Below are 16286 nucleotides of genomic sequence, written 5' to 3'. Positions count from 1 at the left end.
TTGATAGCTTAGGGTAGTATTTTTAGGAGGAGGTAGGCCCATGAAACTAAAGTTTGACTCAAGAAAATACTAGCATGCAACGTTCATACGCTTTGATCAGGTAATTTCACACTCAGGAAATTATCTTAAGGAATGAAAGACACAATGAATGTTTGAGAAAGAGAAATGTTACAAATATATAGTAATTGAATGGTAAAATAGGTATGGCTATCTATAACAGAAATATTATTACAGCCATTAGAAGTCAGATTTTTAAAAAATGTTTAATGAAATGAGACTATTGAATATATATATATGTAAAGCATAAGTGATTCAAAATAAGACCCAGTACAGAAATGCCGTGGCTATCTGTGGGTGGTGATATTATAGGCAATTTCTATTTTGTCTATAAAGTGCCTTGTATTTTAACAATGCTTACGCACTACTTTCCTGATCAGACAGAATAAGTGCGTTTTAAAATAACCCATTTAGAGTTTAAGAAGAAAAGTGTCCAAATTAATCACAGCAGTCCTATAAGTGAAAAGAATGCTAAATAAAGGATGACATTAGATTCTCATTCGTTGCAAACCTACCTGACTTTGCGTTAGTTTGCGTCCAGGGCTGCCTTAGAGGTGGGAGGAGAATTAATGTGCTCCTTGTGGGTTTCAGGTTCCTCCCTGCACAGTGCTTATAGTCCCACCCACTGTTGGTGCTGTGCTCCTTTCAAGTTGGAGTGCATTAAAATCTTAACCTAGGAGTTGATTGGAAGGACAACACGTTAATGAGGTGTTTTTAGTCTTGGAGGCCCCTTCTATTACTCTAATGAGTTTCAAAGTTGCCTCCCAGCCATGTGGTGAAGTTTAATCTAAGAGCTGGAAATAATGAGTGGGAAAAGAGAACTTTCAGGGACGTGATGAAGGTTGCTGAACTGAGAAAATGGGGGAAAGTGCATACCTTGAGCTTCAGAAGAGGAAGTAGTAAAAGTAGAGGGTAGAGGAGAAAGCTGACATCACGTGTGTCCTGAAGAAAATGTTGTTGTATTTTTGAATTGTATTTTCTGGGGCCCTTCCTGCTAGTACTGATGAGGCCTTGTTTCAACTTGGAGGCGCGTAACATTTATGTGGTGGCAAATGTTAGCACTATTTTAAATTGGGAAGTTGGTACAAATAGTTGTTTCGTAGAACTATGTATCTTAAAACTCGTGAAAGCTCTTCTGGATCACCTGGTTCACATTCCTTCTCTACCCCTCAGTTGTACAGATAAAAATGTATCTAAGCCTTATCTAAGTTCACTTACCATCAGTTAGATATTTTGTAAAACAGCCAAAACTAGAACCAAGGTTTTCTTATTCTTAGTTTACAGCATAGTTTACAGTCTGTCTTTCTAATCAATTGTCCAAAATAAGTACTTTAATGCACAGTTTTTTACATATAATATTGATCCTTTTCTCTAATGTTTGGACTAAGTATGTTTCTATGGTTTTTAAAAGCTCTGCACAATCTAGGACAATGACAGCATCTACTCTAAGACCTAAAGTGTGGTCATCCTAATTTGGGGGTGTACATTTCACACTAAGTGGTCCGCCAGTTTTATTCTAATTGTTAGATGCTCGCTGTTGTGCGATAGGAAAATATAGGACTTCACGTGATATTTAGGATTAAAATGCATCCTGTTTCCTTTAAAATTATATATACCATAAACATTGCCAAGAGTTGAGATTGTCAAGGAAGAGACTTTTCCTAAGAGTTCCTCTGGAAAAAACTGAATAATAATTAGCAGGAAAAGAAGCAAATTAATGGCCCAAGCAGCTCTAAAATTCTTTGAGTATATGAACTTTCAGTTTGTCTGAGCCTTCTTATTGGACTTCACTCTTTCTTTGTTAAAACTCTTGATAGCTCGATAGGTTAAAATTTAACTAGAACAGCCCTTTGTCAGCCAAATCTGATTTTTCCCAGAAAGCTTATGAGGGACTGCAATATGTAATGTAAGGAAAGTTTCCCTTTGGGAGAATAAGAGCCCTCCATTTTTAAATCCATCCATTCTCCTCTGAGAAATCTCTCCCGCATTCCTCATATACTTCTTCATCACCTTGGGACTTTGAAGAAGGCGGATAGACAAATCTTTAAATTTAGAAAGTGCTATCTGTCCTTAGGATGTAGAAAAATTATATGCAGGCAGAGAAATGAAATAGGTACTGAAAAAATATTTACCTCATGTTGAATATGTTAAAACTAGGAATATGTTGAACTTTCCTTCGTCAGAGCTGACAAATATATCTGGTACTCACAGAAGCCCAGGCACTTTAATCAAGAAAGTTAGCTACTCTTAGGTTTCTGAAGTGGTAAGACAGGAAGATTTTTATGTTGTGAGTGTTGTTGTGTGTTTTGCTGTGTTGGTGGGTCCTCGTCTTAATCATATATTAGGGTAAGTAGTGAAGTAATTCCCGGTGCTGCTTCTAGTAAGCACTGATTGGGATTCCCCTTACAGAGCATATAATATGGCTGTAAAGTAAAAGTTATAAGATGAAATCAGTGGACAGCAGAGCAAGAAGAACAATATTTTCTGCAGCCACACAGAAACATAAATAGCGCTTTATGTGTTTGGAGATGATTTGATAGGGCCTCAATCAACTGACACAACTTGCACAAAATTAAAAAAAAACAACCAAATTCAGAAGGAGAAAATTACTTAGTAGTCCATCTCTAAACTATTACTATATGATTGTTACTATTATGACTATAATAATGTCTTAGAAATGCTATCATCAGAGTATATTATTTTTTAAAATGATTTCTTACTATTTACTTAGAAGATATCTATTTCAGAGAAATACATATTTTCTACTAAATTTCCTTACATCCTTTCTGAACAATTGAGTTACACATAGGTAAACAACCAAAAATATTGTTCAAGAAACACAAGGAATTCAGTGATTACAAAAATAAACTGTTGAAAAATGCTAATTAAAATTGTCTAGAACAGAGAGAGTAGAAGACAAGACTACTGATATTTACTTCGAATATCCAGTTCTGGCCATAAACTAGCAAGAGTCATCATTTCCAAAAAGGAAGTCTCCATGATCAAAAATCATATTTTTTAAAAATATGAAGTATTACGTTAGAAAATGTTCAGGTTCATCTCCTCATTTTTATTTATGTATCTGTGGACCACCTTAAAAAGCATTTCCTAAAAGAATACTGAATTTTTTTAAAGCCTTGAAAAAATGTTATTTGAAATTAATAATTTCATGCATGTTCACTCCAGTGGTCTTGCTCTGGTCCATGTTTTCTCTGGATGGAAGATTATAGGAATCCTTATCATCTCCCCACATGGCTGTGTCAAGTATTCAACTTTGAACTCCAAAATATGGTGTTTTTTTATTTTTAACTCAGAACTTTATTCTCTACCATTTTCTTTACCAGATATTAGACATTGGAAGATAAATGTTAAATTGTCATAATGCCATAGTAAACAATCCTTTACAAGTTTAAAACCAAAGACCAGGCACTTTTTCGCATTTCTCCTCTTTCCTTCTTCTACAGACATGGTAAAGATCCCCTGAGCAGTCTTTTAGAGATGTATACAGGGATTGTTGACTGCAACTATTTTCCCCTCTGGCTTCAAGTCATTGGAAGAGAGAAGTGTTTTCTTCCCTCTGGAGTCAAGGAGCAAGTTACAGATGGCTGATAAAACCTATTATATGTTTAATAGTGTTCAGTATGGGACTGACTCTTCACAAATCATTCCCATTATTGCTCATACATAGTTTTTTTCTCTCCTCCTAAAATCTCTAGATATTTTTCACTATTACCATCTTTAGTAATTTCCAGTGCAGTGATGATTATGGTCCCATGAACTTTGGCTTTTTGTACCTGATATTTAACACTCCCAAAGGCCCAGCCTTGGCCCTTCCATTACTAAGCATCATTTTCTTGTGGCCACATTTTCTCCTGAAACATGGCAGTTCATTTTTTCCCTCTCAACTTTTAAACCATTGCTTCAAGAAATTCAACTGGAGGATCGCTTGGGAATTTAAGGGAATGAGCTATTGATCCTTCAGAAAATGTTAACATCTTATCTGTTTCTCTAACGTCCAAAGATAATTTTCTTTTACTCAGCCAGTGATTTGTGGACTAGTAGATCACTTAATCTTTGATTTTTAGGTCCTTCAATTGAAAAAGTGACAGTGATGTCTTCCTAATTGATTTTGTCATTATAACAGAGGTCATGGATTGGCCTCACAATTTGACTTTGCTTCTTATCACTAGCATATCTCATATGAGTTTTCCTCATTCGTTTCTGAGCTAAAATAGCCAATCTCCCAAAACAGTACTCTGGACCACTATATCAGTTTTTCTAAGAAATACTTAAATATGCTCTAAATCTACAGTTACAGTAAGTGGCATTGGCTAGTGATTTGATTTGAGAATTGAGACCACGATCTGGATTTACTCTTTATGCATTAACACAGGTCAAATGGACAGGGACTGCATTTTAAGTCAGTAATGGAAGGCTGAAGGCTGTCTTAAACCAATCATATCAGTTTTGCCCATGACTGATTGATCCCTAGGGGCAGAGCCCTGTAAGCATTTCTCTTCCATGAATGGACTCTATAGAGCCTGGAGTTTCATTCATAAAATGGAGACTGAAAGGAAACACACACACACACACACACACACATACACACTCTTACTCTCTGGAATGTCCATTTATACAGAGCTGAAGGGTGTAGTGTTCCATCAGCTGCTGCTTTTGCCAGTTGACTGGAAGTAATGATTAATGCTCATTGGTCCTGCCTGCATGTAACCCGACACTATTTATGGCCTTGCAGTGTTCCTAATGTATAGTGAATGAGAAGACAACATTCTCAAATCAGAAACATAAACAGGAACTGGTGGGTCTGAATTCCATTCAAATATGTCATTTTAGCCACACAGTGTTTGTCTAACTTGGATTTTACAGGCAGGAAAGGGGGAGGGGAGGGATAAGCTGCTTGTGAGTTGTACTAGCATGAAAAAAGAGAATTAGAAGGGGGAGGGGAGCGTCTTGTTATAATGTGGGATTCTTAGTTTCTTTTTAAGGAAGACAACCAGGATGCTTGGGCTGAGAACTACTCATTGGGAGTGGATGAAATGAACATACAACTGTTTTTACATGCACAACTGACATTTGAAATTAAATGAGACAGTTTAAGCAGGCATATTTTGGTCATTCCCTGTGTGTGTGTGTGTTTCATGAATGTGAAGAAGAAAGGAAAGATAAATATTATTTACTTTTAAAAAGATATATATGCGTATATATATATAATTGAGTATGTGTTTTTAGGTTTAGAAGATTGTTATGGAATTTTTTTGCACTTGAAGGATTTCTATACTTAAGTGAGTTAACTAACAGTTTAGAGAAAAAGAGAGACTTTTTATTTCATAACATATTTTTACCTAACATATGAATAACAACTGAAATCTTTTCAAGGAATTTTTGTCAGATTAAGTAGATGATGATTGTTTTTAGCCTATGTCTGTGTGTGAATTTCCAGTTAATTGTTTCCAATACAGTCTGGAAAACTTTACAAGGATAGATATTCAAAAATACATGTGAAAAACAAAACACATCCAAACGAATGACAAGCATGTGTCATTGTGATTTATTTACTATTCTCTTCAGTTTAGAAAAGCCTCTTTGAACTCTCCTTTCTGGTGACCCTTCTTTCAGTGTGTGGGCCCCCACAGTTCACTGCTTCATCCACATGTTTTTGTTATCCTTAGCATTAAGAAAGAAAACCACCCACTTTGTATGACACTGGAAATATTATACTGAATCCTAGGCCTGAAATCTGTTTACTATCTATGTCATATTGAGCATGATTTGTTATCTCTTTTGTCCTCAGTTTCCTCATTTATAAAAAGGGACAAATAATTCCCATCCATTTGTATTTTTGTAGGGATTAAATATGATTACGTTTGTAAAGTTATCAAAACAGTATTAGGGGTCCAGGCAGTAATAAAGGATTTTATCTTACTTCTGGAGATTTCCTCAAAGATCACTAGTCCTTGAATAAGATGCCATAATTGTTTCTTATATTTACAAATACATTTTTTGGAGCTAGAGGATAAGATAAAGAAGGGAGAAGTTCTTATGTTAATACAATTGTATTGTGCAAGGCCAACAGGATACTACCCTGTCACACTGTTTTCTGACTGTGAAACACAAAAGTACTGAAATTCTTACTGGTATTATTCATGTTCACAGCAAGCAAGATGAATCATCTGAATATTGTGGGGATCCAAGGAGAGATGAAAGTGAGAGGACAAAGCAATCTGTGATGTATTTGTTTCAAATCATGTAGGTTCCAGAAGGGGAACAATTGAGGGTTGAAGTTCAACCTTAAATCTTCCACCTTTTCAGAATTTTTTTGTGGCCTGTTTTGGCAGCAAAAGACATCTTTTCTCATATTTTCTTTTAAACTTCTGTTAATTGTCAGAGTACAATAATATCTAATCAATAGTCAAAGTTACAGTTGTGCTTATATCTCCCATCACTTCAACTTTATTTTGAACTCTAACTTAATAAAACCTTCACAGGCTTGTAAAACTTGTAAACTTGTGAGCCGACTAGATCATATAAGCTAATCCTGTTTGAATCTGGTCATTATTTGTGTAGGCTACTGTTCCCCGAAAACCCAGTGCTTACAAGAGAAGTTTGTGGTATTGTAGGTAAAATTTGGTCCTGTTTTTCTCACCTTCTGTAACCTGTAAGTTTTAAAAGCATCTGAATGCAGATAACTGCATTACTTTTTTTCTTTTTTAGGATTTTGCAAACACTGTGCTAGGCATATAAACACTAACATGGTTCTCTCTCTGTCCTCAAAGTCTATCCACAGTAGATTCAGTACATCTGAGCTGTGATGGAAGAGATATCTCTGCAGATTTTACGTTATTTATATTCACAGTTTTCTAAAAATGCGAATCAGAAAGATCTCGTCTGAGTGTGAATGAGGTAATACTAAATTCATCACGCTCTTCTTAAGTTTCAGCCAAGTCTAACTTTTCTGCCTTCTTCACATGAGGTTCAGTCACCAAGATGTTAAATTCACGTAGAGCTTTTGTGACTGACAACAAATAGGTCTCCTAAAATGACTTTTTTGCCATCACGCTTGCTTTCTTTCTCAGGTGAATTCAGACATACTAATACTGGGCCTTATTTTAGGGTTAATTACTTTTAGGTTTGTTCTATAATAGGTCATATGGGTATAAAAACATTTTCTTCCATTAGCATCCTTTTCAGAAAACTTTATAAAATATAGTTTTCTCCATTAGCTACACAAAATCTATTCATGTGGCAAGTGGAAATGCAGAGTCAGAGGATGCTACACTAGGATGTATGTGAATGCATTTGTATTTAAATACATCTTCATAAAGCTCATATTATTTATGCACTCTAGAAAACCTTTGGATTTTAAGCATTAAACTGCAAATTTGCCAGGAAATGAGAAGAAACAAACAAAACAGTCAAGCATGAAGCTTAAGACGGATAAAACTTGGGCAATATCAGTCATAATGCTCATCTTTCTTGAATGAGTTTGATGTCATTAGTTCTTGATACAGCTCAGTTTTTCTTTAGATAACAGATACCTGCTTTTGAAACACTTGCTTAAACTCTTATGTATACATTGATTTACATATACACACATGCATTTTTCACCAAGTATCTGATAATTTTGGATGTATGTCCACACACAGATTTTGGCTCTGGACGTTCAATGTGCTGAGTTTTCCACCATTATCAATATACAATACACAAATTTAGGTGGACTTGATTTTGTCACAGCACCTCCTCCAGAAGTTAGTCAAGTGTGTATTCAATCCATATTCACATTGCATACTCATATGAAGGCAAAATCACATTAAAATACATTATTGAACTTAAACTTGTTTTACTGGGATTTCTCATTTACTCTCAGAGACTTGAATGCTTAATTAAGTTACGTTGATTATTGCTATAAGAATTTAACCAGAAGCATCAAATTAAAGAGAGGTGTTTTTTTCTTCTGTATTCAGAGTTCACAATCTGAAGTGTTTGCAGGTTTGCACACTATTTGATAACAATTTCAACAAATTATAAGGATGTCTCAGACAGTTGTGGCAAATATTTTCTGATTGGGCCTGATGTAGCTTCTGAAACTTTAGGCAAACCATGCCCTGAAGGGAAACCTTCATTCTGTACTGCTGGGCAGCAAATATGCAAATCAGGGCAGTACCTAGCAGTGTTCTATGTGCAAATTCTAAACCGCACTGTGTGGTCCCACCTTTGGTAAGGCTTCCCAAATCTATATTCTGTTTCCTAGTACAGCTTTAAAATGCAAGTCAAGAGGCAGAGAAGCCAAGTTTATGTTCATACCTGTGTATCATAATTTAAAGGGAATATTACCAGTGTTACTAAAGGTAAAGACTAATCAAATCGGGTAGTTTGGGTTGTAGTTTGCTGTTAACTCCCCCTACATTGACCAGTGCATTAAAATGACAACTGTGCTTTGCTGCTTTGAATTTTTGCAGCATATTAGATCAGCTTTCATCACCGTGGACCCATCTGTGACAAATTATAGGCAGTCTAGTTTCTGCGAGCTGATCTGACCCAGTACTAATGTCATGTTGTAGGGCTCTTTGGTCCATGTTTCAAAATAGTAAAAAATCCTTTGTCCTAAATTAAATTTACGTAATTCAATTTACAGATTAAAGGTAAAACTTTTTAAACCAAAGTCACTTAGCACCAAATATCAGGGGCTAATAATTAATACAATAAAAAGAAGCTCGAAAGAGGTACCTCCAAATGTTTTGAAAATGTATCGGAGATTCTCACTTAAAACTTGTCATAAAGTTATAATGAATTATAAGTCAATATATTTTAAATATCATAGGTTAATAGATAAATTTGTGAAGAATATTACTAAATAATTACATTAATAAGCAACAAATCAACCATCTTAATAGATACATGATTTAAGAATAGCAAATTAAGATACAAAAATAATTTCAATACATAATTATTTCTAGTTTTAAGTACTGGGGTTCACTCAGTTTAAATACTTGTGAGGTTCACTTAAAAATGAATTGTTATTAATAATAAGCACCATATATTGAATCCTCACTGTTTGTGGATACTGGGCAAAATGTTGCCTATATCTTACCCCGTATGGTCCTCCCAACTGTCCTCTGAAGGATATCACCATTATTATTCCCATTTTACACATGGGCAGATTGAGAGTTAGGGATGTTAAATAACTAACAAAATACCATACTCCCACAAAATATCAGAAATGAGATGCAAACCAGGTCAATTAGATGACATGGTGCATGTTTGTAATCACCATGCTGTATGAATGATCCTAAGATTATAATCTGTGGACGTGTAAGAGGACAGTGCAAATATGCTGTCATTTTAACATTTGTGCATAGGTTCAATTACATCTTATCATTGTTGCTGAATTTTGCAAGTTTCATTCCATGAAAAAACCTAAGTGAATACATACGCAGTGCCTCCATTCCCTGCCACAAAACCTTTGCCTTTGAAGTCACCGCTTAGCTAGTTTGGATCTCAGTTGAGCATTTAGCAAAAGTTACAATGTAATGCCAAACTTCATTGGTTGGATTTTTTATTAGATAAGGTAGAAATGAAAGCAGCAGGCAATTTAATTAGCAGTAATTTTTCTGGGCAAGTCATTACTTTGATGAACTTCAGAGCAATGTTTATGGCTCCTAATTAACCATGTTAGTCATTTGATTGAATAATCACTTTGGAAATGTTTCTACAATTTGATTAGAGTCTGACCCACTCTGATAGTCATAAATTAACTGATATCACTTTAGGATAACATGACTTTAGTTACTTTAGGGGAATAAACTCCTCTTAGCCATAATTTTTCAGGCTTCTCTGGACTGTGTAAAGGACACCGATTTTAAAGATAGACTGGATTTAAACAATGCTAGCCAAGTGTCTCAATTTCAAGAGCTAGATGTTAATTTTATTTACTCTGGGGTGGAATAAATAGTATTCAGAGCTGGCGAAAACACAATTATATTCTCATATATGTATTTTTTTTCTAAATTGCTGTTCAGTGCTTTTTTTTAGATCACAAGTTGGGCCTTTGGAAATGTAGTAGGGGTTTTGGTTTTTAGCCTAATTATAAGTCATTAATTTATTATGAATTTTAAATCAGTATACTTTAACTATCACAGGTTAGTAAATAGAATTTGTGAAAAATATTCCAGAGTAAGTAGAACAGGAAACAACAAATCAGCCAGTTCAATAGATACATGAGTATTAGTGAAATTATCCATCAAAGCCTGTCTTTGATGTCAAATGTCTAGTTTTCCAGGATTATGCTTATTTTGTATTATGTTAGAGTACTTTTATCAGATGTTCCTTCAACTTTGAATAGTGGGTTTCTCAGAATTGCTTGCATTTCCTCTCTTCCTCTCTTTCTCCCCACCCTGGGGAGGAAAGACTGCATTTAGTCACACTTATATATAATAGAGTTTTGCCTATATGTTTTCATCTAGCTGCCTCCAGAGCCAGCCAGCTGTTTTTACAGCCACACTCCAGCTGGGCAGCAGTCAGTAAAAGTATTTTGTGGCAGGGTGTCAACATTGGTACAACAAAATGCTCGCCTCTAAGCAGCTGCTGAGCTGATGGCAGAGTCATTAACACTGTTCCTTCCAGCCCCAGCTGCTTTGAGGGACCTTATGCATGGCAATAAATCAAAATAACATTAAAAATTAATTTAAAGTACCATTGGTTAAAAAGTTAGGATAAAATGGATTGCTTGTTATTTGGTAACCTAGCAGATCAACGACACTGCAACCCTGTCATAAGTGCTGATATCAGGAAACAAGGTTAACTCTGCCTTTTGTAAGGTCAGAATTGCGTACTACATAATACTTTATATAACAAGGCGTGATATAGTAAAACATCTGATAATGAGTTTTACACTGTTTTCAACTTGTAAGCTATTGATTCCTACATACTTTTAAATGTTATTGCTCTTATGGATTGCCATTAAGATTTTTAACTAAAACCACATGAGAGAAACTTTCTTCTGTGAAAAAGTGTCTCATATTTTGATTGACATTCATTACCAGTCACGTTTTTAAAAAATCAGATAGACTTTAAAAATGGAACATTCCAGATAAGAAAGAATGACATCTGGGCCAAGTAAATAGTGGTAATTATCTCTCATAGCACAAAAGTCTATAGACAGATAGTTAAGAAGAGATAAGGGTTTTTAAATTCCAGTTCATTTAAATGTTCTTTATTACTTGTTCAGAAGTCGTGGTTACTAAAAGTGGTGAAAAGGAGGACATATTCTTATATTAAAGCGCACACATAATATATATTTTATAAATTTATTTTCGTATGTGTTGTTTAAAAAGCTTTAATAACGCATACAGAAGATAGAGTTAACTTAATCACATATATTTATACATTCCTGTAGAACCTATATATGTTATATGCAAGGTTAGGCCCAGGTTTATGGCATCTAAAACTTATAAAATTTGGGGAACCTTCTGAAAGAGAAAGAAAATTAAATAGCGTGTACAAAGTTAGGTACAGAGGCTCAGAAGGGACTCTTGCAAGTGAAGGTCCTCAGCTTGAAACTTCATTGGCTTCCCCATGAATTGACCTCTGGTTACGTGAGTAAACTTCTATATTCAGAATCAAAGAACTTGGGACCATAATGGATTTTCGATAACATCTGACCCAACCCTTTATTTTATATAAACTTAGACACATGATGGCTTAGCTAAAGTCATGCAGCTTTATTAGGAGTAAATTCAGGACTTGAATTTTAATCTTTTGTCTCTTAATCCATATTTCTTTCCTTTTCCCCATATCTAAGCTACTAAACATATTAAATACACAGCCATCACTATAACTCAAGTTTAACCATTAACCAAATTTATTTTTTCAGTGATGAGTTAACTTGGCCACATAGGCAAGGCCTCACTCTTAGGGTAATAACCATGTTTGCTATAAAATTGTTGGATTTCTGTTTTATAGCCTCTGGTTTTGAATATGACCTGTGTGCTTAACAAAATGAAAAGCCAGCTATGCTTTTATCTGGGGGAAAAAATAGCAGTCACCTTAAAAGGCTGAACTAATTTTAAGAGATGTAGCAATTTTGTCTTTTCATAGTAATTGCTATCCAGGTTTCATGAAGTAAACTCAGAATGAATCTTCTGTTGATCTTTGCTTTGAATGCCGTGGGATATACAAATTTATTCCATAAATGTCCTAAAACATATTTTAACTCATGACACTGTTTCAAGGACACTGTCACGTTTCTATGGGGTTGCAGGTAGAGCCAGCCTTTAGTAAGGTTGATATGGGTAAAACTTTGAATGCACATGCCTGTTCAAGAGTATCAGTGTTCACCATGATGTGCTTCTCTTTCTTCCATTTCTTGTGTGGGCCCTACCTGAAATGTTAACTATGTGTTGATAGGTTCCCCTTGTGGAGACTCCTGTCAGTTTCTGTTACTTTTCTATCTTCACTCTGTCCATTGATAAACAGCACATTTTCAGCTCCAGACTTTTCTTTGACCAATGTTGTTTCTTCTTTCAGAAGTGCCTAGCTGCCACTCCATTTATATGAGACAAGAAGGCTTCCTGGCTCATCCCAGCAGAACAGAAGTTAAGTTTTCCATTATTAAAATTCCTTGTGAATACCTTTCAACATAATCAGACATCCCAAGGATGCAGTCACTTAATCATTATATTTTCTGGGAAAAATCACTTATGTTTCCTAAACCATTATTTTAAAACTTTATTTTGTTAAAGTAAAAGGAAGATTTTCAGATCATGCTATCTTGTAGGTGGTTGTTAACATGATTCATATGCATATAAACAGCAGAAAAGTGTATTTCTGTATTCTTTTTTGCCAACAACCACATCCGTTTGAAATAGGACATGTGCTTTATAGATTATCCCACCTTACTGCTCTCTACTGAAAAGTATCTTCGAGGAATTTTTAGTTTTGCTTTACAGACCTGAGTCATTGTTTTGAAATAAACATGGTAGATTTAAATATATTTGCCTTTAAATATCCTGGATTTTACATTTTTGGACAAGTTATTGTTAAGAATGGAATTTCGCAAAAGAGGGCTAGAGAAGGAGTTTTTATTGTGGATGTGTTTATGGTAACCATGATCAGAAAGCTTTGATCTAATAGACTTTGAAACATGCAAAGTAATGAATAAAAATGGTTTTATCTGGATATAATCCCCATTAAAGTATTTTGGGAAGTATGTGCATAGTTCTTGGTGTAAGTATGCTATGCGTCCTCAGTAAAATGAATTAGATATATCTTTCTAGGTTAGATCTAATATTGGTTGTTTTGTTTAAATGATAATAACAGAAGTAAATAGAAGCAAAAATAGAAGTAGTATCCCAAAGGATAATATAATGAGCTGGTAAATCCAAAATATTTGAGACCAAAAATTTCACACAAATGCAATGTAATTATCGTTGCTGCTGTTGTTAATGTTATGTACCCACCATAGAGACCACTACATTTGAGAAATAAAACTGTGACTAGCCTAGATGAAATTTCTTCCTGGTAATTAAAGATAACAACTATTAACTGAAGGTCCGCAATCAAGGATATTTGGGGGAGAAAACAATTGTGAAGAGCTGTCAGTTTATTTTGCATTTTTTTCTGTGAGCTTAGTTATGTTACCGTAAAAAGGAAAGTTCAAAAAGAAAATTTTTTTCAACTACATTGGCTATTGAAGATGAAAATATGAGAAGGTTAGCCTAGCTGAATATATCTCCAGTGAAGCAAGGGGGTAAACCAAATGTGTTTTAGTTCATCAGGGTAATAATGCAAGATAAATATCAGTAATTCACTTTGATTTCTCTCTTGTCTCATTGAATAATGAAACTTGGAAGAAAATGGAAAAGGAGATAATAATGTTATAACTCCTAGGTTGCCAGTGTTTACGTGAGTTCTATGCTTGGATTAGTTATAATAGAAATAGCTAACTCTCATATATCACTGTGTGTTGGGCACTATTCTCAACTTGCATATATTGAATCATTTTATCCTCAGAACAACCCTATAAGGTAGATGGTTTATCATCGTTCCCATTTTATAGATGAGGAAGCTGAGGCACAGAGGTTAAACGGATGTGTCCAAGGTCACAGAGCTACAAAGTGACAGTCCTTTTCCACCCCAATTTTTGTGTTAATGGTTATATTTTAAATTGTTTGTGAGCTTCATTTCTGTCATGAGTAAATGTATCCTATTTTCCCCCACAGGCTGTATGTTTGAAAAGGGCCCCAGGCAGTTTTATGATGACACCTGTGTTGTCCCAGAGAAATTCGATGGTAGGTTTTTGATTGTACATCAAGGTTTGATTTTTATAAGAGGGAGTGGAGAGATCACCCTCGCCTTTGCTGAAAACAGTCAACATCCCTACTTAAAGATTTCTATGCACATCATTTATGATGCACTCAACTCTCGCTAAACTTTGCCTCTTATAAATTCTCTCTTTCCTTCCTCCATCCGGAAGCTTTTTTCTTTCCCCCTATGAGAGACCCCATTTTTAGAGATACAGCCAGAGTATCGTTCTTGAGGAGCTTTGTGTAGAGTGAGAGGGGCCTGTCCATTGCCCTGCTGAGCACATGCAGCTTGTTCGAGATTTATTGAAAGCTGATCCCATAATTAACAAAGCAGAACAGAAAGCATGCTACTGTGGATGCACAGATGACTAATGCAGACTCTTTCCCTTTATTGTTCATGAAAAGATGCATTATGGAATACAGGAACAGCATAGCTGCCCATTTAGTTAGTGATTGTTTGTCCTTTTTTGTTTTTTTTTTCTGGAAGATGTTCATTACTAATGTGGCATTACTTTGTAATTGCTTCAAATGGAGTTAGGAGAGCATTACCTTTTTAATATCACTTGCTGCTGCAGTGAAAAGGTCCCAGATGTTAGAAAAGGGTGTCACGTTAGATAGAGTCTTCTTTTCTTGACAACGGTGCCCGAAGTCACCATCTATAAGGAAGCTTGGGTAAAAAGTGAACAGTTCACTGATGTCTTGGTTCTTCAGAGTGGTCTCCCTAGTTCCTGCTTTGATTGTTTAACAGGAAGCGAGCAGGGGCCTCTGATTAGCTGATTGCACAAACTTTGGGGATCGTGGTTGTAATGACTTGGTAGCTCTCAGAAGTTTTTAATTGTCCTTATTTAAACAGCAAAGTGCATGCTCAGATTGCTTCTCAATCTCTAATTACTTGCTTGAACACTACGTACTCTGTTCCAGAGGGTTTTGCTTCTCTTATACTTCCCAGAAGGGATGATAAGTCTTGGGAAGATCTGCTTCTTTAGCCTTCCTTTAAATTGATAAATTCATTCAAGGTCGCAGGATTAAGCTCCAATAAGGATCACTTTTTTGGCCTTATTCTACAATAGATGTTTGTTTTAAGCTTTGAGTTTCAGAGGTGTGATCTGTGTTATTTAGCACCGTTAGCAGAGCATCATGATTCTTAAAATACAGCCTTTTCTCTTGAGACAAGGCATGAAGCCTTTACTTCCTGGAATGACCTTCATTAGTTTCTGTCATTCTTAGTGAGCTTAATATTTTAGTAAATCTTGATAATCAGTATGGGCATTGAGGGAAGAAAAATTGCTCAAAAGGATAGACAGGATTATGATATAATCTAACAAGCCAAAGTCACACCGGTGTTTACCGAAGCTAACTGTCTTCGTTATTTGTTCCTTTTGACTTTTAAGTATTCCTCAATTTTATACTAAGAAAACGTTTTTTGGAAGATAGTATTAGTCTTGCATTTTACAAGGAATAGAGAACAAGAAGAATGAGACCAAGGGTTATCTTTTCATTGTATAAGGCCAGTATGATCAGTTACATTTATAGGCAGAAGCAATCTAGAGATTATAAAATTTGACAGTGTTTCACTCTCTCTGCACAATTGCTCAGTTACCCCCATGAAAAAAATTTGTAAATCTCAGAAGGAAAAACTGAGAGAAATAAAACTGTCATTAAAATCAATATGAAGCGACACTTCTAAATATCTAGCTTAGACCAAAACATCATAATTTTTAGTAGCTATTGACTGAGTAGTTTTATTTTGTTGTAGGTTTTTAAAGTGTTGTTCTTTCTGTAATTATTTTAAAAGGTATGTTTCTGTCTACAGACTAAAGGAAAGTTTTAAAAAGCTTGTGATTTCGTCTGTTTTATAATTTAAACTTAATGTGAATAGATCAGCTTGAATATATTCTGGCCGAATTGTTT

The 16286-nt window shown here is 35.1% G+C and overlaps 1 protein-coding gene across 8 annotated transcripts in view; it reads left to right on the top strand.

The window, feature by feature from the left end:
• The window catches only part of ETV1 (ETS variant transcription factor 1), a 92324-nt gene that overhangs the window by 59553 nt on the left and 16485 nt on the right, over positions 1 to 16286 (top strand). For all 8 annotated transcript variants that reach the window (XM_014863066.3, XM_014863064.3, XM_014863065.3 and 5 more), the window contains 2 exons: positions 12598 to 12666; positions 14292 to 14360. In XM_014863066.3, the coding sequence (XP_014718552.1) occupies positions 12598 to 12666; positions 14292 to 14360 (138 nt within the window). The remainder of the gene's footprint in view (positions 1 to 12597; positions 12667 to 14291; positions 14361 to 16286) is intronic.

Source organism: Equus asinus, chromosome 1, assembly GCF_041296235.1.
Source record: "Equus asinus isolate D_3611 breed Donkey chromosome 1, EquAss-T2T_v2, whole genome shotgun sequence".
Taxonomy (NCBI): Eukaryota; Metazoa; Chordata; class Mammalia; order Perissodactyla; family Equidae; genus Equus; species Equus asinus.
The sequence above is the reverse complement of the archived record's forward strand: the minus strand, read 5'-3'. Positions and strand labels throughout refer to the sequence as shown.